General features: G+C 44.7%; 1 protein-coding gene across 5 annotated transcripts; it reads right to left on the bottom strand.

Annotated features, from left to right (window-relative positions):
* Positions 1-1,803: 1,803 nt before the first annotated feature.
* Positions 1,804-21,420, bottom strand: LOC140460428 (uncharacterized). 5 transcript variants are annotated; one of them, XR_011954086.1, is made up of 4 exons: positions 21,298-21,410; positions 19,997-20,093; positions 15,771-15,952; positions 1,804-2,548 (listed from the first exon to the last, which is right to left on the bottom strand). XR_011954086.1 is itself a non-coding variant. In XM_072554981.1 (3 exons), the coding sequence occupies exon 3, from the start codon at positions 7,788-7,790 to the stop codon at positions 6,867-6,869; it is 924 nt and encodes a 307-aa protein (XP_072411082.1). In that variant the 5' UTR covers positions 7,791-8,189; positions 15,771-15,952; positions 21,298-21,420; the 3' UTR covers positions 4,142-6,866. The 5 variants fall into 5 exon arrangements, 3 of the variants coding, with proteins under 3 accessions (XP_072411082.1, XP_072411083.1, XP_072411081.1); XR_011954085.1 differs by lacking the exon at positions 21,298-21,410 and adding an exon at positions 6,783-8,189; XM_072554981.1 differs by lacking the exons at positions 1,804-2,548; positions 19,997-20,093 and adding an exon at positions 4,142-8,189 and having other exon boundaries at positions 21,298-21,420.
* Between the last annotated feature and the right edge of the window lie 1,174 nt (positions 21,421-22,594).

The following is a 22,594-nucleotide window of genomic DNA, read 5'->3' as shown; positions in this document are numbered from 1 at the left end:
TTCTTCTTAGGCAAAGGAATTACTCTACTTCTGCCGTAGAAATATTCAATGGTCCTGGCTTCACTATCTTCTGTCGCAAAGTATTCCGAAGCTGCACAACCTTCCAAAATATTTCCCTCCTTCTTTGTCACAAATGATTGCGTTTTTTGAAGAAGTAACAGAGGATTGATGAGGGCAGAGCAGTAGATGTGATCTATATGGACTTCAGTAAGGCGTTCGACAAGGTTCCCCATGGGAGATTGATTAGCAAGGTTAGATCTCACGGAATACAGGGAGAACTAGCCACTTGGATACAGAACTGGCTCAAAGGTAGAAGACAGAGAGTGGTGGTGGAGGGTTGTGTTCCAGACTGGAGGCTGTGACCAGTGGAATGCCACAAGGTTTGGTGCTGGGCCCTCTACTTTTTGTCATCTACCAAAATGATTTTGATGTGAGCATAAGAGGTACAGTTAGTAAGTTTGCAGATGACACCAAGATTGGAGGGGTAGTGGACCTCAGAGAGTTAACCTCAGATTACAACAGGATCTTGACCAGATGGGCCAATGGGCTGAGAAGTGGCAAATGGAGTTTAATTCCGATAAATGCGAGGTGCTGCATTTTGGGAAAGCCAATCTTAGCAGGACTTATGCACTTATTGGTAAGGTCCTCGGGAGTGTTGCTGAACAAAGAGACCTTGGAGTGCAGGTTCATAACTCCTTGAAAATGGAGTTGCAGGTAGATGGGATAGTGGAGAAGGCATTTGGTATGCTTTCCTTTATTGGTCAGAGTATTGAGTACAGGAGTTGAGAGGACATGTTGCGGCGTATTGGACATTGGTTAGCCCACTGTTGGAATATTGCGTGCAATTCTGGTCTCCTTCCTGTTGGAAAGATGTTGTGAAACTTGAAAGGGTTCAGAAACTATTTACAAGTATGTTGCCAGGGGTTGGAGGATTTGAGCTGCTGGAGCATCGGAGGTTAAGGGTGACCTGATAGAGGTTTACAAAATTATGAGGGCATGGATAGGATAAATAGGCAAAGTCTTTTCCCTGGTGTCGGAGAGTCCTGAACTAGAGGACATAGGTTTAGGGTGAGAGGGGAAAGATATAAAAGAGACCTTAAAGGTAACTTTCACACACAGATTGGTATGTGTATGGAATGTGCTGCCAGAGGAGTGGTGGAGGCTGGCACAATTGCAGCATTTAAGAGGAATTTGGATGGGTATATGAATAGGAAGGGTGTGGAGGGATATGGGCCAGGTACTGGCAGGTGGGACTGGATTGGGTTGGGATATCTGGTCAGCATGGACGGGTTGGACCGAAGGGTCTGTTTCTGTGTTGTACATCTCTAAGACTCTATAAATGGGTGATCTAATTGTTCGTTCACAACAGGAAGTAAACATCCTTCAACATCCATCTTTTGAAGACCATTCAGGCTCAAAGAAACTTCAATCGAATCACCCCTTGCTATTCCAAACTCTGGTTGAAATTCAGACCTGTCTGTCTAATGATTTTCCATTAGACAGTCTGTTCATTGTGGGTGTCAATCTAGTTTACCTTCTGTGAATTGCCTTTAATGCATTTTCATTCTTCCTTCGGTAAGGATATCAAAACTGAGCACCGTGTTCAAGATGTAGTCCCACCATTGCTCTGTAACTGAGGCATAATCGCCTTACATTTCTGTCATTGGCCTTTCTAATCACTTGCTGTGCTTGCATTCTAACTTGTGACTTATTTGCAAGGCCCCCGGATCCCTCTGCATCTCAGAATTATGCAGTTGTTCTCCAAGTAGGTAACAAATTGCATTTTACCATATTGTACACCACTTGCAAGAGTTTTGCTTATTTATTTAACCAATCTATCAATCTGCACAATTGACATGTCATCCCCACAATGTACATCTCCATCTATCTTTGTGTTGCCTGCAAATGTAACCACATACCTTTGATCCCCTCCTGTAAGTCATCTATATAATTGTAGAAAGTTGAGGAGCCAGCAGAGATGCCTGTTGGAACCCCACCATACGTTGTCATATACAACCAATTTGACATAAGAACCATTTTTGCATATTCTGTTTTCTGCCAGTCAGTTGATGTTCTATAACTATACTTTACACCATGAGCTCCTCTGTGCAATATGCTTTTTGTGAAAACATGTCAAACACCTTTAGGATATTCAAGTTCAGTATATCCACAGGCTTCAATTTACATCCTCTTTCAAAGAATTCCTTGAGGACAGCATGGTGGCACAGTGGCTCCCTCTCATGGCCAGAGACACCTATTTGATTTCAGCCTTGAGTCGACGATCTGGAGTTTGCATGTTCTGTCTATGTCTTTGTGAGTTTCCACTGGGGACTCCACAGTCCAAAGATGTGTAGGTTGGGTGGATTAGCCATGCTGGATTGTGTAATGTCCTTGGATGTCCAAGCTAGGTGAGTTAGCCATGCTCAATGCAGGGTTACGGGAGTAGGGTGGCAGTCTGGATCTGGGTGGGATGCACTTGAGGGTTGGTGCAGGACTTGATCGGCCAAATGGTCTCTTTCCACATAGACCCAAGGGACCACATCTTTCCCTTCGAGAACAGAAATATTAAATATGTTACTCTCCAGTCTGAGGAAAACTTGCCTGAATCTAATAAATCTTGGAAAATTAACATTAATGCAAATATGAACTCATTAGCCACCTTTTAAAATTCTATGATGAAATCCACCTGAACCCAGAGATTTGCCAGCCCATAGCACCATCAGTTCGCTCAATAGCATTTATCTAATGATTCTCATTTCACCAAACTCCTCTGTTTGTTCAACCTATGGGGTTAAAGGCAGGATTCTTGACCATGTGGTGGAACAGAGGGATCTTGGAGTCCAAGTCCATAGATCGCTCAAAGTTGCCACCCAGGTTGATAAGCTTGTTACGAAGGTGTACAGTGTGTTGGCTTTCATTAGCAGGGAGTTTGAGCTTAAGAGCTGCAAGGTTATGCTGCAGCTGTATGGAGTACTGGTTAGATCACACTTGGAATATTGTGTTCACTTTTAGTCTCCTAATTTTAGGAAAGATGCGTTGGGAAAATGCCAGAGGAAACATCACAGAAGCGCTTCACAGGAGGCTGCCAATCACTGAGGATGTCACCTAGACAGGGGACGAAATGTCTGCAACACAAATTCCCAGCTCGGCGAACAGAACCACAACAGGAAGCTGTGTAAGCTGAGAGAGGGTACAGAGAAGATTTACCTCGATGCTGCCTGGAATGGAGGGCATGGCTTAGGTTGGGGGAGCTAGGGCCTTTCTCATTGGAGCGAAGAAGGATGAGAGGTGACTTTATAGAGGTGTACTATATGTTGAGAGGCATAGATAGAACGAATAGCTAGAGACTTTTTCCCCAGGTCAGAAATGATAGGACATAATTTTAAAGTAATTGGAAGAAGGTTTAGGGGAGATGTCAGAGGTAGGTTTTTTACTCTGAATGGTGAGTGCATGGAATGCACTTCCAGGGTTGGAATGAGAGTCAGATACATTTAAGGACATTTAAGCGACTGCTGAACAAGCACATGGATGGCAGTAAATTGAGGGGTGTGCAGGCTAGTCTCATCTTCAAGTTGGATAAAAGGCTGATACAACATTGAGGGCTGAAGGGTCTGAACTGTGCTCTATTGTTCTACGTTCTCGCTCCAGAACGATGCAGCAGCAGTATTGGAAGAACAATATTGCGTCAAACCCCTTGACCCTTCCAGAGATGGGCACTGTCGATGGAAACTCTGTTAAATTCTGCCAGCAATCAGGTGATAGCCGGGTGGGGGGAGGGTGGCAGCCGTGAGACTGAACTTGCTGACTTGAGGGTTTTTAGTTTTGGTTGCTACGTGCAATGAAGTGTGAATCATTGTTTCAGCAGTTGGTTCTGTGTGTTGTTTCTGAGTCAGTGGCCAAATTAAGGTGATTCACCCACAACCAGAGCAAGAGGCTGGGATTAATATTGACTCCACTGCATTCAGTATGACATCACGTCAATACTGTTAGAAAGGGAAAGCTGACACCAACTCCCACCCCACCAGAGATCTCAAACCAAAACACCCAAAGAGAAGCGCATCATCCTATAATCTGTAAAATTAATGTGAAAAGTGGTGTAACCTGCTCTAATGTTTAAAAATAAATCCCTGACACTTTAAAATCAACAAAAATCCATTTATTTATCTAACAGTAACGGTGAACAGATGAACTAAACTATTAACAAACCAAATAAATCTCTTCTAACTACTGACTGTTTCAGAATAAAACAAGGTTCTCGTGATATGCTGATCCAATAAATATAATTCCCTCTTGTAACAAGAAATAGAATTTAGTCTCTCAGATTACAGCCAGGTTACGTGTCTCTTGGAATACTCTGTGCCACCTTCTGTTGAATCTTCTGTCAGGAATGCCCTTCTCAGATTTTTTTTAAATGATGCATTCTCTAATACAGAGATGACTGACATCCAATTTTCCCCTCTCAATAGAACTGAGGACTTTTGGCTCTCGTGAGGGGGAGTTAGAGATTTGGGCGTTCAGTCGATTGTACCCTGAAGGTGGCAACACAGGTCAGTGGAGTGGTCACAAAGGTTTCATTTGGCGGTGTGTAAATAAATTGTTTTCCTGGAAGCCAAGTGATTTGACCAGCTACATCACTCCTGGATACCTCTGCCTAAAACAACAAAAAAACGTTAGGGTCTGGGCTACCTTCCCAGAATGTTTTGAGGGGATCTGGCCTGGTCCATAACACTGAACACCTGCAAATTGTGTCTCCAGGAAGGATGTAGTGAAACTTGAAAGGGTTCAGAAAAGATTTAAATGGACGGTTCGGAGGTTGGAGGGTTTGAGTTACAGGGAGAGATTGAATAAGTTGCAGGTATTTTTCCCTGGAACATCGGAGGCTGAGGAGTGACCTGGTAGATATTTATAAAATTATGAGGGGCACAGATAGGGTAAATAGTCAAAATCTTTTCCCCAGGATGGGGAATCCAAAACTGGAGGTTTAGGATGAGGGGGAAAAGATTTAAAAGGGACCTGAGGGGAGACCTTTTCACGGAGAGAGTGGTGTATGTATGGAATGAGCTGCCAGAGGAAGTGGTGGAGGCTGGTACAATTTCAACATTTAAAAGGCATCTGGATTGGAACATGAATAGGAAGAGTTTAGAGGGATACGGACTAGTTCTGGCAAATGGGATGAGATTAATTTGGGATATGCAGTCAGCATGGACGAGTTGGACTGAAGGGTCTGTTTCCCTGCTGTGCATTTCTTTTGACTCGAAGTCTCCAAAAGATACCACATTGCTTCAACCGAACTCTGAAACCCAACGTTACTGACAGATTCTTTGTGTGTGAACCCGAGAGGCCGTAGAGATGGTCGTAGAGATGTACAGCACTGAAACAGACCCTTCGGTATAACTCGTCCAGAATGACCAGACATCCAACATTTAATCTACTCCCATTTGTCAGCATTTAGCTCATATACCCATCCAGATGCTTTTTAAATGTTGTCATTGTACCAGCCTCCACAACTTCCCCTGGCAGCTCATTCTGTACATGCACCACCCTCTGTGTGAAAACTTGTCCCTTGAGGTCCCATGCTAAGTTGCCTGTGGTGTTAGGGTGGGTTACTCTTCGGAGGGTCAGTGAGGACGTGTTGGGCCGAAGGGCCTGTACTAACGCTGTAGGGAATCTAATCAAAAGGCACCTGGATGGGTGTATGAACAGGAAGAGTTTCGAGGGGTGCTGGCAAATGGGACTAGATTAATTGAGGATATCTGGTCAGCATGAATGGGTTGGACCAAAGGGTCGGTTTCCAGCACTTGGCCTATATCCCTCTCAACCATTCCTATTCATGTCCCCATCCAGATGCTATTTAAAGGCTGTCATTGTACCAGCCTCCACCACATCTTCTGGCAGCTCATTCCATCCATGCATCACCCCCTGCATGAAAAGGTTGCCCTTTAGGTCCCATTTAAATCTTTCCCCTCTCACCATAAACCCTCTGGTTCTGGACTACCCAACCTCCAGGGAAATGACCTTGTTATTTACCCTATCCATACTCCTCATGATTTTATAAACCCATATAAGGTCACCCCTCAACCTCTGACACTTCAGGGAAAACAGCCCCAATCTATTCAACCTCTCCCTGTAGCCCAAACTCTCGGCAACATCCTGGTAAATCATTTCTGGTGGGGAAGTCAATGATTTGGGTTAATACCTGAAACACTGACTTCACTGCTGGTGCTGCCTGGCTTGCTGTGTTCTCCCAGCCTCCTGCTTGTCTACTTTGGATTCCAGGATCTGCAGCTTGTTTTTGTCTCTAACGAATGGCAGAGCAGACTCGATGGGCTGAATGGCCTAACTTCTGCTCCATTGGTCTCACAGGCTTTGGTTTGTGCAGATTGTTTCAGTGGGAACGTGCAGTCCTGGGCTCAATGAGCAGTAGCACCCAATGGATCAAAGTTCATAGAATCACAGAATCCCTACAGTGTGGACACAGGTCCTTCAGCCCAACAAGTTCAAACTGACCCTCTGAAGAGTCACCCACCCAGACCCATTTCCCTACCCTATTACTCGACATTTCCCCTGACTAATGCACCACACCTACACATCCCTGTACACTGGGACAATTTAACTTCACCAATCCACCCTACCTGCACACCTTTGGGCTGTGGGAGGAAACCGGAACACCCAGAGAAAACCCACGCAGGCACAGAAGGAGAATGTGCAAACTCCACACAGATAGTTGCCCCAACAGTGGAATCAAAGCCGGGTCCCTGGCACTGTGAGGCAATGCTACTCACCACTGAGCCACCGTGGGAGTGGGTACAGTCCAGCAGAAAACAAAACAAGCACCAACTCTCCCACTGTCAGACTGGGCAGGAGGTTCAGTCCTGGGGGTGACCCACAGCAGCCTCACCGGCAGAATCCGATTGTTGGGAACGCTGGTGCCCCCGCTGGTGCCTCTGCAAGTTGCAGGCCTGGGTGAAGGCCTTCCCGCACTCAGGGCAGCTGAAGGGCCTCTCCCCAGTGTGGACTCGCTGGTGCTTCAGTAAGTCAGAGGAATTGCTGAAGGCCTTTCCGCACTCAGGACAAGCGAATGGCCTCTCCCCGGTGTGGACCCGCCGGTGGATCAGCACGTGGGAGAAATTGCTGAAGGCCTTCCCACACTCGGGGCAACTGAAGGGCCTGTCCCTGGTATGGACCCACCGGTGGGTCAGCAGGTTGGAGGCATGGGTGAAGGCCTTCCCACACTCAGGGCAGCTGAAAGGCCTCTCCCCTGTGTGGACCCGCTGGTGGGTCAGCAGGGCGGAGGAATCGCTGAACCCCTTCCCGCACACTGGGCAAGTGAATGGCCTCTTCCCTGTGTGGACACTCTGGTGCCTCAGCAGGGAAAAGGCCTGGGTGAAGGCCTTCCCACACTTAGGGCAGCTGAAGGGCTTCTCCCCTGTGTGGACCCGCCGGTGGGTCAGCAAGGCGGAGGAACTGCTGAACCCCTTCCCACACTCTGGGCAGGCGAATGGCCTCTCCCCGGTGTGGACCCGCTGGTGCTTCAGTAGGTCAGAGGAATTGCTGAAAGCCTTCCTGCACTCAGGGCAGCTGAAGGGCCTCTCCCCTGTGTGGACCCGTCGGTGCCTCAGCAGGGTGGAGGAACTGCTGAACCCCTTCCCGCACTCAGGGCAGGAGAATGGCCTGACCCCAGTGTGACTGCGCTGATGAGCCTCCAGGACAGACGGGACATGGAAGGCTTTCCCACAGTCGCCACACTTCCAAGGTTTCTCCAATGAGCGGGATTCCTCTGGTTTCTCCATGGCTGAAGCTTCAGCGGCACACAAACACGTGTACAGTCCCTCCCTGCCGTGAATTCCTCTTTCCAGGCTGGATAACTGTTTTCGGTTCCACACTCAGTACGCTGTAACAGTAGGGTCTCTCATTCAGTCCCATTGATGCTGAAAACGTACTGAAGCAGGGACCAAAAGACTTTGCTCCTTCTCACAGAATCTTAGTCAAAACTCGTTCCAGTCCCAATGGACTGAATGACTGTCAAACATTGACTTGAAATTGAGGACAGCAGACGCTGGAGAGTCAGAGTCAAAAAGTGCGGAAAAGCACACCAGGTCAGGCAGCATCTGAGGAGCAGGAGAGTCGGCGTTTTGGGCATAAGCCCTTCATCTGTTGATTTTTAAACTTCAGTTTTCAGATCAAATACTCTGTAAAAAGAGACTATAAAAGTCATCATTGTCACTGAGAAGGTCTATAGCCTTAAAACTTGTCTTTAAACATTTAGACTAAATGTAATGATGAATTATAGAACACACTTATTACACCAGAAAATAGACAGACAGCAAGGCTCAGAAAAGGGGGGCATCTTAAAGAATGTAAAAGATAGGGACACCTGGGCTTACCAAGTGATAACAGGATGCTGTAAGACAATTAAGAAGGTTTGCCTTAGCATCGGTGAATCTGTTTGAACAGGACACCAAGTGATAACATTCACAGCCGTTCCCTTGTGAAATTAATGACAGTGTTTGGTTCTGACCCTGAAACGAAACTCGGTACTATCAAAAACTTTGTAATTAACACTCAGTTGCTGTCAATTATAATGGATTTGTATACCCCTTGCAAGAAGGGCAGTCACAGAGAAAATAAATCTTTGCTGTTACAAAACCCTGACTTGAGAGTTCAAAAGGACACTAGAGATAGACACCATTTTAGTGCTGAGGCTGTTGAATCCAGTAGAAAATTAACTCTTAGTGCTTAGCTGGTATGGATCGAATTTAATTGCATTTTGAGAAGCCAATTCTGGTTATGAAATGCAAATTCTATAAAAGGAAATACTGATAAAGCTTTAAATTACTTGCTGATTTTACGGACTGCCCCACTGTCAATTCTAACTAATTAGATCTTATGTCTTATTTGAATTTGAATCACAAACTTGAAAAGTAGGCATGTTTCATTCGAAGACAAATGAATCAGTTTGAGTGCAACCTTACGGTAACATCTCTGCCTCAGGTACAGAATGGTTTAGTGCTTAAAAAGCAGGAGTCTGCTCCTAGCTTAGAAATTATTCAAGGTCGAATATTGAAGAGATTCTTGCACAATGTGTCGGGAAGCCATTTTATGATTGAACGTTTGCCCTCCTTACTAAGAAGCTGTTTTATAAAAGAAATGTATCTGACAATGTGAGCTGTGCAAGGTTATCTTGTGAACTCTCCAATTAGCTGAGACTGGTACCTCTTTATGAGAGGAGTTTATCTCACTAGCAGGCGCCTAACTCAGCTGTTTATCCCACCTGACGAATGGCTTAGGGCCTGTCGGAGTGATTAGTCAAGCTTCACAGACCTGTCAATTCGCTTTTCTTCCTTATGAATTATTGTCTTTCACTATTATCTGTCTAATTAAGAACATGCAATTTCTTTTTCAAAATATTGTACAAAGGAAGCCACTTTGTATCAATACATTGGGGTAGCCTGCTGGGCAATTGAACAGCTGGTAACCTACTCTCCTAGATTATTAGAACCAAGTTAGTTTACCTTATAGGAATCAATGTTATGTTGGCACAGTGATGCTTTCAGTGAATAAAGAGGATAACTAAAATTATACTAAACTGTCCAAAACAGGTTTTTATTCCAGACTTCCAAACAGTACGATTTCCAGGACGAACCAAGAGGGAGGCTTTACAGGTCTGAGTCCACAAGGGATTCCCTGGGTGGTCTTAAATCTCCACTTTAACATCAGTCCAGGGTAGAAATTCAGAACAAGCAATTCTTTTTCTGCAGAACAATCTTTTCTTTTGTTATTCCACAAAATTGAAAGCACCATCCCAATGTCTCTCCCCCTATCCATTCTCACTCCACTCTAATTTTCCTGAAGGATGCTAATTCAGGATCTTACAGTGCCAAAAAAGTTAAAAAAAAACATCGCTTTTGAATAACTCTACCTGAAAGTTAACATCTTTCACGACATTGGGATACTGCTCAGTGTGAGCAGATCTGATTTTGGGAAGCAAAGAAAAACTGTAAGTTCAGGATAAAACTGCAATACAGCGTCTTTAGAAACATCCAGACACGGGGTCAAGGCATTGACACCAACACCAGTGAGAAACTAAACATACAGACGTGGCAAACCATCTGTCTTTAGTCTTTTAGAATGGGTTGTAGGTATCATTAATATGTAAATCTCAGAACTTCTTACAAATCACCTTCTCGAGATAACATAAGTTTTGTAACAAAAGGTGACACCTCAGCTCAGACAATGCATTAAAGGTATGAGGTCACAGTCAGTCTGTATCCCAATGTTGAATCTGACAAGTTCTGTTTCCAAAGTGAAGTTTACAAAATATTATATGCATGCACTGACTGCATTGACTGCCAGCAGATTGCGCATTTTTTGAATAAAATCAAATGTTTGGATCAGAAATTGGCTAGCTGAAAGAAGACAGAGGGTGGTCGTTGATGGGAAATATTCATCCTGGAGTTCAGTTACTAGTAAGGTACAAGGATCTGTTTTGGGTCCACTGCTCTTTGTCATTTTATTAATGACCTGGATGAGGGCATAGAAGGTGGGTTTGTAAATTCGCGGATGACACTAAAGTCGGTAGAGTTGTGGATACTGACTAAGGATGTTGTCAGTTACAGAGGGACGTAGATAAGCTGCAGGGCTGGGCTGAGAGGTGGAAAATGGAGTTTAATGCAGAAAAGTGTGAGGTGATTCACTTTGGAAAGAGCAACAGGAATGCAGAGTACTGGGCTAATGGTAAGACTCTTGGTAGTATAGATGAGCAGAGAGATCTTGGTGTCCAAGTACGTAGATCCTTGAAAGTTACCCAGGTTGATAGGGCTGTTAAGAAGGCATACGGTGTGTTAGCTTTTGTTGGTAGAGGGATTGAGTTTCAGAACCATGAGATCATGCTGCAGCTGTACAAAACTCTGGTGCGGCCAGATTTGGAGTATTGCGTACAGTTCTGGTCACCGCATTATAGAAAGGATGTGGAAGCTTTGGGAAAGGTTCAGAGGAGAGTTACTAGGATGTTACCTGGTATGGAGGGAAGGTCTTAGGAGGAAAGGCTGAGGGGCTTGCGGCTGTTTTGGTTAGAGAGAAGAAGATTGTAAGATGACTTAACTGAGACATAAGATAATCAGAGAGTTAGATTGATTGGACAGTGAATGCCTTTTTCCTTGGATGGCAATGGCTAGCACGAGGGGATATAATTTTAAATTGAGGGGTGATAGATATAGGACAGATGGTCAGAGGTAGTTTCTTTACTCAGAGTAGTAGAGGTGTGGAACGTACTGCCTGCAATAGTAGTAGACTCGCCAACGTCAAGGGCATTTAAATGGTCATTGGATAGGCATATGGACGAGAATGGAATAGTGTCGGTTAGATGAGCTTCAGATTGGTTCCACAGGTCGGTGCAACATTGAGGGCCGAAGGGTCTGCACTGCGCTGTAATGTTCTATGTATCCATAAATATAATTCTGCAAATACAAATTCACCCTGTACACTTATATGCATGTGTGCGTGCATGAGAGAAAGCAAATGTCTATGTCTATGCTGTTTATCTCTGTCTGTTTGATAACAAATGCTTTATTTCTGTAAATGTTGTTATAAATCAGAGTTGGGTACTAATAGTTAGATGTAAGGGAGAGAGAATTCCTCAAGTTGGGTACCATAAGAATCCTGGGAGACCTTTATTTCTGGCTTACTTCCCAATGAACAAACATTAAACACACTCACCTATTTATTTCTAATTTTGTTTCATTTTTCTTGTTTATTCCCCACTACGATGAGTCTCTCTGTCTGGATGGTTGACAGGCTGGGGCAATGTGGGTTGGGCCTAGAGTGACTGAATGTTTTATTGTTCTGGAAGGTGGAAAAGGGGGTCAAAGCTTCAGCAAAAACCCAGCAGAGCTGAGGAGATACGACACCTTACTCTGTGGGAACAGGAAGATCAAAGAGGACAGAGAAATCAGGACCTGAAATCCGAGCTGACACCAGACTACCCTGTGATCAGTGCTTTGATTAACAATGCCAACCATCTACCTTTACCGAGCTTCCCATTAAACTTCTCTGTAAGGAGTCTCAGATTATAATTATTCTCTTCAATGTGTGCAGCCAATTCATTCACTTTTATTACAATGCAGCACACATTCAGCTTTTACTTTTATTTTTTGTGATCTTTTGAATCCAGCTTTGATTGCTGGTACTTTTATCCTCCTTGTCCCTTTTTATCGTTCTCTAACATTCATTTTCCACATCACCACACTGCTCACTGGCCTTGATTTGGATTAGCCATGCTAAATTGCCCATTGTGCCCAGGGATGTGCAGGTTAGGTGGGTTAGCCAAGGGAAATGCACAGTTATAGTTTCACAGTAATAGAAGCAGGAGTAGGCCATTTGGCCCATCCAGCCTGCTCTGCCATTCATTAAGATCATCATCTCAGCTCCTCCTATCTACATTGTCCCAACTACCCTTTAATTCCCGATAATGCAATAACCCAGCAAACTATATGCTGAATATATTTAATAAAGCTGCTGCTACTGCTTCCTTGGGCAGAGAATTCCATAGATTCACCACATTCCAGGGAAAGCAATTCTTCCTCATCTCTGTCCTAAATCTACTCTCCCTAATCTTGAAGCCATGTCCCCTAGTCCTAGTCTAATTCACCAGCAGAAATGACAGGACAGGATAGGTGGGGTGGGGGTGGGTCTGGGTGGCATGGTCTTCAGAGGGATCAGCGTTACCTTTATGAGCTGAATGGCCTGATTCCACACCTTGGGCTTCAATGATTTACCAAGGTTGTGCGCGCTCCGGATGACAGCTCCCAGAACCTCTCACTTTCTGCAAATCGAAAGACAAGTCCCACCCTGCCCTCTCGTATGTGTGTTCTGTAACTGCTTAATCATTTCGAGTGAATCCAGCCCACACCTCCCACTGCTGCCTGTAACCTTTACAATGCTGATGAAACAATGAAATACCTGCAGTACTGAAAATCGTAAGGCTTCTAACGATACCAGTTACTGATTCACTGCACCTTCTGATGGACAGTGTTGGAAATACAATGTTGAAGGCTGAATGAAATGAGCAGTTTAAAACAAAAACCCACCTAACCCTTCGCTAGGTTCTCCACTCAGCACACTCTACTAACTGCCAGTAAACCTGAAAGCACTTCATCCCCACAGTGCAATGAATTCCCACTTTCCACCAGAATTCCAGATGTGCTCCCTCACTCAGTTGCTGTCTCACAAATGAAAGATTTCATTGTAACTTCTGCTCCCAGTCAGGGCAAAACATCTTTGAAAACTACTCTGGAAGTCTAGTCTTCACAACCACACTTCTACTTTTACTGAAGACCATTAGAGTCATACAGCACAGAAACAGACCCTTCGGCCCAATCAATGGTACCGACCAGATATCCTAAATTAATCCAGTCTCATTTGCCAGCATTTGGCCCATATCCCTCAAAACCCTTCCTATTCAAGTACCCATCCAGATGCCTTTTAATATGTTGTAATTGTACCAGCCTCCATCTCTTCCTTTGGTAGCTCATTCCACAGAGACATCACCATCTTTGTGAGGAAGTTTCCCCTCAGGTTATTTTTAAATCTTCCCCCTCTCATCTCAAACCTATGCCCTATACTTTTGGACTTACATACCCTTGGGAAATGATCTTGGCTATGCATCCTATCCATGTCCCTTATGAACTTCTATAACGTCACCCCTCAGCCTCCAACACTCCAGGGAAAATAGACCCAGTCTCTTCAGCCTTTCCCTGGAGCTCAAACCTTCCAACTCTGGCAACAGCCTTGTAAATTCCTTCTGAACTCTTTCAAGTATCACAACATCTTTCCTGCAGCAGGGAGATCAGAAATATGTGTGGTATTCCAAAACATGGTCTAACTCAATTTACTGACCAATGGAGGAAAGCATATCAAACAGCTCCTTCATTATCTGATCTACATGCTACTCCACTTTCAAGGAACTATGAACCTGCTCTCCAAGGTCTTTTTGTTCTGCTTCACTGCCCAGGACCTTAGAATTGGGTGTATAAATCCTGCCCTGATTTGCCTTACCAAAACGCAAAATCTCATACTCATCTAAATTAAACTCCATCTGCCACTCCTTGGCCCATCAGCCTATCTCATCAATTCTAATTTATATCAAACCTTCTTTCCTCTTTCATTCACAGAAAGCTGAAAATCTCCATCCCTCAGACTCTACCCCACTCTCACTTTGCTGAACCTAATTCCTCTGTACCTCATCCTGAAGGGTCTGGTCCATGCTGATTAACAGGCCCACACTCGGGGGTGGGGGGGGGGGTCTAACTGAAACAGACAGAGTACTGAACAGCCAGGACAGAGTGGACATTGACAAGATGTCTCCATTGGTAGGAGAAACTAGAACTTCAGGGCACAGCCTTCGAGTAAGGGGAAGACTTTTCAGAATGGAGATAAGAAGAAATGTCTTCAGCCAGAGAGTGCTGAATCTATAAAATTCATTGCCACAGGAGGCCAGGTCACCGAGTATATTTAAGACTGAGATAGATATCTTCTTGAGTATCAAGGGAATCGAAGGTAATGGGGAGAAAGCAGGGGAATGAGGTTGAGAAATTTATCAGCCATGATTGAATGGCGGAGCAGACTCGATGCGTTGAATGGCGTAATTTCTGTTCTCATGTCTTATGGTCTCACACAGTGTGACAGAATTGGGAGCAGAGGTAGACCATTTGGTTTTTCGAGCCTGCACCAGCACTGAACAGATCATAACTGGATAGGAATATACTTACATCTGGGTGGATAGGTTGAGATGTTTTTTCACTGGAGTGTCGGAGGTTGAGAGGTGACTTTATAGAGGATTATAAGATTGTGAGGGGTATAGATGAGGTGACCAGCAGGTGTCCTTTCCCGAGGGTGGGGGTTTCAAGATGAGGGAGCAAATTTTGAAGGGGAGAGGAGAAAGATTTTAAAATGACATGAGGAGAATCGTTTTTTTAGGAAAGTGGTTAGTGTGTGGAATCAATGTTCAGAGGAAGTGGTGGATGTAGGTACAGTAACAATGTTTAAAAGACATTTTGATAAGTACATGAAAAGGAAAGGTTCGGAGGGATATGGGCCAATCACTGGCAAATGGACCAGTTTAATTTGAGAACATAGCATGGACTAGTTGGACTGAAGGGTCTGTTTCTGTGCTGTAGGATCCTGTAGCTGTTCTCTACTGGGGTCTGAAAACCATTTTCTTGGAGATCCAAGTGGCGGTGGTCTGAGTGGTCTGCTGTGTTGGGCTCTGTGCTATATCCTATGGCAATGTGGACATTTACCCCCCACCCCCTCGTTAACCATCCTTAGGAGAAAAAAATACTCCTATAAACTTAGTGAACATCTGGAGCTGCTAAAATTGTGGTTTGACAGCTTTAAGACCAGGATGAAAGCAAATGAAGGAAAGGGGCCAAAAGGAGTGCAGCAGGCAGGGCACTCACCTACTACATCGGGGGTGCCTGGCGCCATTGCTCAAACTCCCAGGGCAGTCCCCTTGGATTTAATGGGGCAGCAGCAGTTACTCTCGGAGTTTGGCAAATTCCGAGATAAGATTGAAGCAGCAGTGGAACCACTATCTGCCACGCTGGAAAAGCATGGTCAGGAAATTCAAATGTTGGCCCAAAGAGTAAAGGCAGCAGAGGAGAGGACCGTGGCGGAGGTCTCAGGAGGAAGGATCCAAACGCTGGAAGACCAGGTTCGGGTCCTTCAGGAGCAAGTGGACGCCCTGGAAAACTAAAGTAGGAGAAAAAGCTTACAGCTCGTGGGTCTTCTGGAACGTGAGGAAGGCGAAGACCTCATTGGAATCCTGGAGAAGTGGTTCCTGATGTTCTTAGGGCTGGAGTTGGAGTCGGGCCTGTTGAGTTTGGAGCGGGCCCACCGGATTGCAATGTACAGGTCAGGACCAGACCCACGCCCCCGCATGGTCCTTGTGCGACTCCTGCATTATAAAGAAAAACAGTTAATGATTGAAACAGCAAGAAGACTGGGAAGAGATCCACAGGCTTTGTGCATTAAAGGCTCAAGAATAATATCTTTTCAGGACTTCTCAGGAGCCAGAATTAAGAAGAGAAAGGGCTTTTGATGAAGTTAAGAGAAAATTAAGGGATCTGAACATTCACTGTTCCTTGAGGTCCCTGGCCGTGTTACATTTTGCTCATGGGGGGGCGGTATATCATTTTGATTCAGCAGAAAAGGTGAAGGACTTTGTGAATTCTCTGAATTCAAGAACTCAGGTTGGGATGGGGCCATCGATACAGACAATGGTGCAGTTCTTTCTGTCCCATCTTTTCTTTTCTCTCTCTCCATTTTTTTCGTGGTTATCGGCTTCTCCATACTGCCTTGATGTAAAACCGGAATTATTTAGTATATCGGTCAGTTGTGCATTATGCGAGGACTTTTGTTTTAACTGCTGTCCTTTTGGTTTTGGTTTGGGGGTGGCGATACCTGTGGTTAAGATATATGGAGAAGGGGTGTGTGTGTGGCGGGGGCGGGGGGGGAATGGGCATCCATTTTTAACTCTCAGAATGTAAATAACGTGTTTTTTGTTCATCTGTGAATTGCCTGGGGTTAGGGCACAGCCTCGGTTGGAAGGATCCAGGATGTTTGCTGTGGGCAAGGTGAGGTAGGGTGGTGGGGGAGTTATGATAGAGCTAAAGGAGAAGAATGCCCTAAGAGTAGAGGACTGGCTATACTGATAAGAAGGAACCTCCCTTTTCAGGTAATTGAGAAAATTAAGGACGAAATTGGACAGTTCATCATTCTTAAAGATCAACTACATGGATAAGAGTATGGCGTCCTGAATGTGTATTCCCCACCCCCCCCCCCCCAATGTGCACCCTCTTACATTTCTAACTGATGGAGTTGCTAAAATGATGAGTCTTGGGGGTGCACAGCACTATCATAGGAGGGGATTTTAATCTCCTCATAGATCCTGAAGTAGACAGGGTGACAAGGGGCCTCGCATGTATGATTGCACGATCTAAGCAGTAGGAGGACATGATTGGTTTGATTTGTTTACCTACAGTGTGGAAACAGGCCCTTCGGCCCAACAAGTTCACACTGACCCTCCGAAGAGTAATCCATCCAGACCCATTTCCCTCTGACTAATGCACCTAACACCATGGGCAATTTAGCATGTCCAATTCACCTTACCTGTACATCATTGGACTGTGTGAGGAAACCAGAGCACCCGGAGGAAACCCACGCAGACACGGGAAGAATGTGCAAACTCCACATATACTCATCCAAGGCCGGAATCGGACCTTGGTCCCTGGTGCTGTGAGGCAGCAGAGCTAACCACTGAGCCACCGTGCTGCCCCAGTGTGAGGAGTTGGGGTTAGTGGATGTGTGGAGACATCGCCACCTGAATGGAAGGGACTTTACTTTCTGTTCCAACCAACACAAGTGTCACACACGAGTTGACTGCTTTTTTATGTCATCAGATATTTTGGATAAAACACTGGCTTGTAAAATTGGGCAGATAGCTGTCTCAGACCACGTGCCAGTGTATTTAGATGGTAAAATCAAGGGTGGTGGAATGGATGCACGGCACTGGCGCACAGACCCATTCCTGTTAAGGAATGGCAAATTCGTTGAGTACATCAGAAGAAAGTTCAGGGTCTTCTGGGATATCAACTCAAGTAAGGCCAGTAATCCGGCAATACTGTGGGAGGCCACTAAGGCATATTTATGAGGCCTAGTTATTTCATATTAAACAAATAGAAGGAAGCCGAGGGAGGAGCAACAATAGATGCTGAGGAAGTATATTATATTAGGACTTCACTGGTCAAGCTGCAGCTCTCAGGGTTGCTCTCGACTCATTGCACACACAGGTGCCAAAAAACGGTCTCCTTTGCCAAACAAAGACTGTTTGAATTTGGACAACCTGCCCCTCCCTAGTATAAAGGCGGAACGGGTTTCCCTATTGAATGCACCAATGATGATACAGGAGGTGCAGGAAACAATAAAGCATCTCCAGATAGCAATGCACCGGGGTCAGATGGGTTCCCAAGTGAATTCCATAAGGAATTCATAAATGCCATCTCTGAGGATGTATAGCTATTCAGACACATAGGTTTGTCTTCCGCCCTCTCTTATGGAGGCTAATATCTCCTTCATTTTAAAGAAGGAGAAAGAGCCCGAAGAATATGCTTCATACAGACCCATTTCACTGTTGAATGTAGATTTTAAAATCCTACCCAAGTTGCCGGCCCTGAGGTTGGAAAAGATGTTGCCCTGTATTATGAAAGATGATCAGATGGGTTTTAACGGCTGTAGCTCCTCCAATAATATCAGGAGGGTACTGAACATAGTGCAGGTATGCCACAAAGATTGATCCTGGGTTCGGTGGTTTCCATAGATGCAGACAAGGCATTTGACCGGATGGAATGACTGTACTTGTTTGGGGTCCCTGAGCATTTTGCTAGACGGGTAGTGGTGTTGTATAATGATCCTAAGGCAGCAGTCATCACAAACGGCACTAAGTTTGATAACTTTCATATGGGGAGAGGGAGTCAACAGGGATGTCCTCTTTCACTACTGCTATTTATCTTGGCAATTGTGCCATTAGCTGAGGCGATCAGGAGGGATCCTGAAATAGTGGGGCCAGAGGTGGGAATGGGGAGCATAAGATTACCCAATATGTTGATGACGTCCTTTTGTTCTTGGCCAATCTGGAGGAGTCAGTTTCTCGATTTGATTCAAACAATTAATTTATTTGGCTGTTTTTCGGGCTACAGGATCAACTTTACAAAATCGGAAGCCATGCCGGTGGGGGGATTAGTGGAGGTGCCTGATCTGAAGGATGGAATGCAGTTCCTGTTTAGATGGTTGTCAAAAGGATTTTTGTATTTGAGAATTTTTATTACTCCTGCCTTCCACCAGCTGTATAAAGCTAACTATGTACAATTACTCGAGAGGATAAAGCAGGATTTGCAGCAGTGGAAGGGTTACCGTTATGATGGTTACGCCGAATAGCCCTGAATAAAATGAATGTTCTTCCTTGCCTGTTGTAACCCTTGAGAATGCTCCCGTTGTTGCTACCCAGATGAGTATTACGGAGGCTCAATGGTTGGCTCGGTTCTTTTATTTGGTGTCGCAGGCGCACCCTAATTAAGTTTACCAAATTGCAGCTCTCGCAGGGTGAGGGAGTGGGGTGAACCTTCTGGACTTGGAGACATCAAATATGCACTTTGTTCCCCTATCTGGGTGGCGGGGCATGGGGGTGATTCGGGGTCAATTTGGCTTGATGTTGAAGCCTCGCAGTTACGTTGTCTCCTAATTATTTATGAATAAGATGAAATCCATGACCGAGCAGTATAAGAGTCCAATCATTTTAAATACAGTGAAAACCTGGAGGATAATGAGGCAAGATGAGGGCAATTGGCTTAAGACCTCACCGTTTACCCCATTGGTGGGAGCCCAAGGATTTAAACCTGGGGCAATGGACTCCGGCTTTAGGTCATGGGAGAATAAGGGAATCTCCTGTCTGGGAGATTTATTCAAGGGGGAGGTCTTGATGTCATTTAGCCAGCTAAGTCAGAAATATGGATTGTACCTATTCCGGTACTTTCAGATAAGGGTTATATACAGAAAAAGATGATGGTCCCTGCTCAGCTTTACAGGTCAGAAGTGGAGAAAAGAGTACTCGAGTGTGCTGGTGTTCTTTCAGTCAGTACTTTGTATTATTTACAAAAGGGGTGTGCCTTAGGGGACGTGGAGGGAACCTGTAGGACGTGGAATCAGGAACTCCGAGAGGATACTTCATTGGAAGTATCGAAAAGAAATATGGGAAAATGTGAGCAAAATTTCAATACGTAACAAAGCACAGGCCTTGAAATTGAAGATTTTACACAGGGCTCATATGGCGCCAGAAAGGCTAGCTAGGTTCAAGAGAGGAGTATCACCAGGTTGTCCCAAATGTAAAATTATTATAGGCACTCTCACACACTGCTATTGGTCATGTTTTAAGGTCCAGACTTACTGGAGTGCTATAGTAAGGGAGCCGAAGGACATCCTCGGGATTGAAGTTAAAGTGGATCTGGCATTTCTTCTTCTGGGGTTAGCAAATTTGCCCTCTCCTGGGGAAACATAGGAAGAGACTATGTAACATTCTTACCCACTATACAAGGAAGAACATTTTAATTAAATAGACAGCGGAAAAAACCCCAGGTCTTACTGGGTGGCGTTGGCTAGTGATGGAGCATCTCCCCCAAGACTACCACATGAATATGGTGCACCACTGAACAGGGCGGTTTTATAAGACATGGAAACCTTTCTAAATTATATGGATGCAGACTTATCAGCAATATTGATTAGGGCCGTGGTATGCCATGGGAATCAGTTTGGGCACCAGTGGGGCCCTGGGAAGGGAGGCTGGGGGGAAAAGAATATGGGTACAATAACTGGAGCTCCCAGGGATGGGAGCCTCAGTGGAGGTGTAATGAGTTAAATAGAATAAAATAATGTGATGTAATTTAATTTGAATTCAGTTTAATTTATTTTTTAAATTTGATTGAAGTTTAGTTTAAGCTAAGCAGGTAAAGTTGTTCTGGTAGAATAGTAGTTAGTTCATTATTAATAGTATCATGATATGACATTATTGTACTGCCTCTATCTTTCTGTATTTTGGTATTGTTCTTTTTTGTCTATAGATGTTTTGTAAAAGATTTGAAAATGTTTCTAATAAAATATTTTAAAAAACATTTCCTTGCCTTCCCCCATAACTAATTTTAACATTCAAAAGTCAGATAAACTCAGCTTTGAATATATTCAATGACCCCCTAACTGCACGAAGACATCCCCACTTCTGAACTCAATTCCTCTTGCTAATACACCACTTGCCTTGCTCATTGCTTGCTGCACTTGTCTGACAACTGGCATTGACTGGGATAGAAAGCCTGAGTAGAAGGTAGCTGAGGCACCTTTGTACGTCCACACATCATTCCTGATGAATGGTTTTTGCCCAAAACATTGACTGCCCTGCACCACGGATGCTGCCTGATCTGTTGTGCTTTTCCAGCGCCACATATTTCGACTCTGATCTCTAGCGTCTGCAGTTCTCACTTGTCCCACATCCCAATATATCACCATTTAAACAATGCATCTCCTTTCTATTTTTATTTTACAGGAAAGACTATAACTTCACACTGTGTAACTGCATTTGCCATGTGTTTGCCAATTAAGACACAGACCTGAACCAACTTTGCTGCAAGTCAAGAACTGAACTCCAGAATGAAAAAATAAAATGGAAAAGGGGGTGAGAAAAGAGTGTGTTGTACTCACAGATGTTGGACAGAGGAAAATTGCAGTCTGAGGTGAAGCTCAATCTTCATTCAGAGAGAGAAGAACAGCAACTACAGCTTCACAAATTCATGGTCTAACGTCCGCATTCAGAGAATAGGGGCGTTCTCAATGGCAGGAAGACCACACTCCTTCCGGTCTTCTGGCGCTTTCTATTGGTCCATCAAAAGAATGTCGCGTCCTGTCTCCGCTGTCAGGTAGGAGCATGCGCACTACTTTGCTGACACCAGCGTACATGCGCAGTGTTTGCTGACACCGAGAAGCATGCGTAGTCTGTCCTGTGGAGGTGTTGGTGTAACCGACAAATTTTCAGTCTCAATGCTAATAGGAGAGAAAGAAAGACTGGTGCCACAAATTTGTTTTCCTGAGACTCAACATTTTATTGTTTTTGAATTTTGTCTGGCTGCTCAATTTTGTCTGTCTTTTCCCCAGGTTAGAGGAAGTACAAAACTAGAGGGGCATCGGCTGAGAGTGAGAGCGGAAAGGTTTAAAAGGGACAGATGGGATAAATTTTCACGCAGAGCATAGTACGTGTATGGAATGAGCTGCCAGAGGCCGTGTGTCAAGGCTGGTACATTTACAACATGTGAAAGGCTTCTGGATGGGTTCTGGAAAGGCCTGTATATGAATAGGAAGGGTTGAGAGAGATGAGCCAAATACTGGCATACAGACCACTAGATTTATTTCAGATATGTGGTCGGCATGGACCAAAAGGTTTGTTTCTGTGCTCTGCAATTCTATGACTCTATTTCTACATATTCTGAACCAATTTCACAAGACTAGGAATAGGTCATTCCTCCCTCACAGCCTGTTCTCAACTGTGGCTTAACTGCAAGTTTCAGAAAGATGTCTGCAGTTTTTTTTAAAGCAATTGAATATGCTTTCAGACGTTATTGATGTTTCTAAATACAACATTTTAGCTATTCTCAATGTTTTACAAATCAGCCGTTTCGCTGGTTCAGTGGTTAGCGCTGTTGCCTCACACTGCAAGGAACCGGATTCGATCCCACCATCTGGCGACTGTTGGTGTGGGATTTGCACATTCCTTTGCCCTCCTTTCAGTGCTCCAGGTTCCGCCCATGGTCGCAAAGATGGGCAGGTTAGGGTGGATTGGCCGTGCTAAATTGCCCCACAGTGTGCAGAGATGTGTTATGGGGTGGGATGCTTTTCGGAGGGTCAGTGTGGACTCGATGGGCCGAATGGCCTGCTCCCACACTGTAGGGATTCTATAATTACAAGAGTTGTCAAACCAGCAATTTTAATTGGTGAAGTATAAGAC

Source organism: Chiloscyllium punctatum, chromosome 36 (genome assembly GCF_047496795.1).
Source record: "Chiloscyllium punctatum isolate Juve2018m chromosome 36, sChiPun1.3, whole genome shotgun sequence".
NCBI classification, from domain to species: Eukaryota; Metazoa; Chordata; class Chondrichthyes; order Orectolobiformes; family Hemiscylliidae; genus Chiloscyllium; species Chiloscyllium punctatum.
This window is presented reverse-complemented; position numbering and strand designations above follow the sequence as displayed.

Coding starts and splice junctions, on each gene's coding strand:
- LOC140460428 (XM_072554981.1), bottom strand. CDS start 7,790: ATGGAGAAACCAGAGGAATCCCGCTCATTGGAGAAACCTTGGAAGTGT.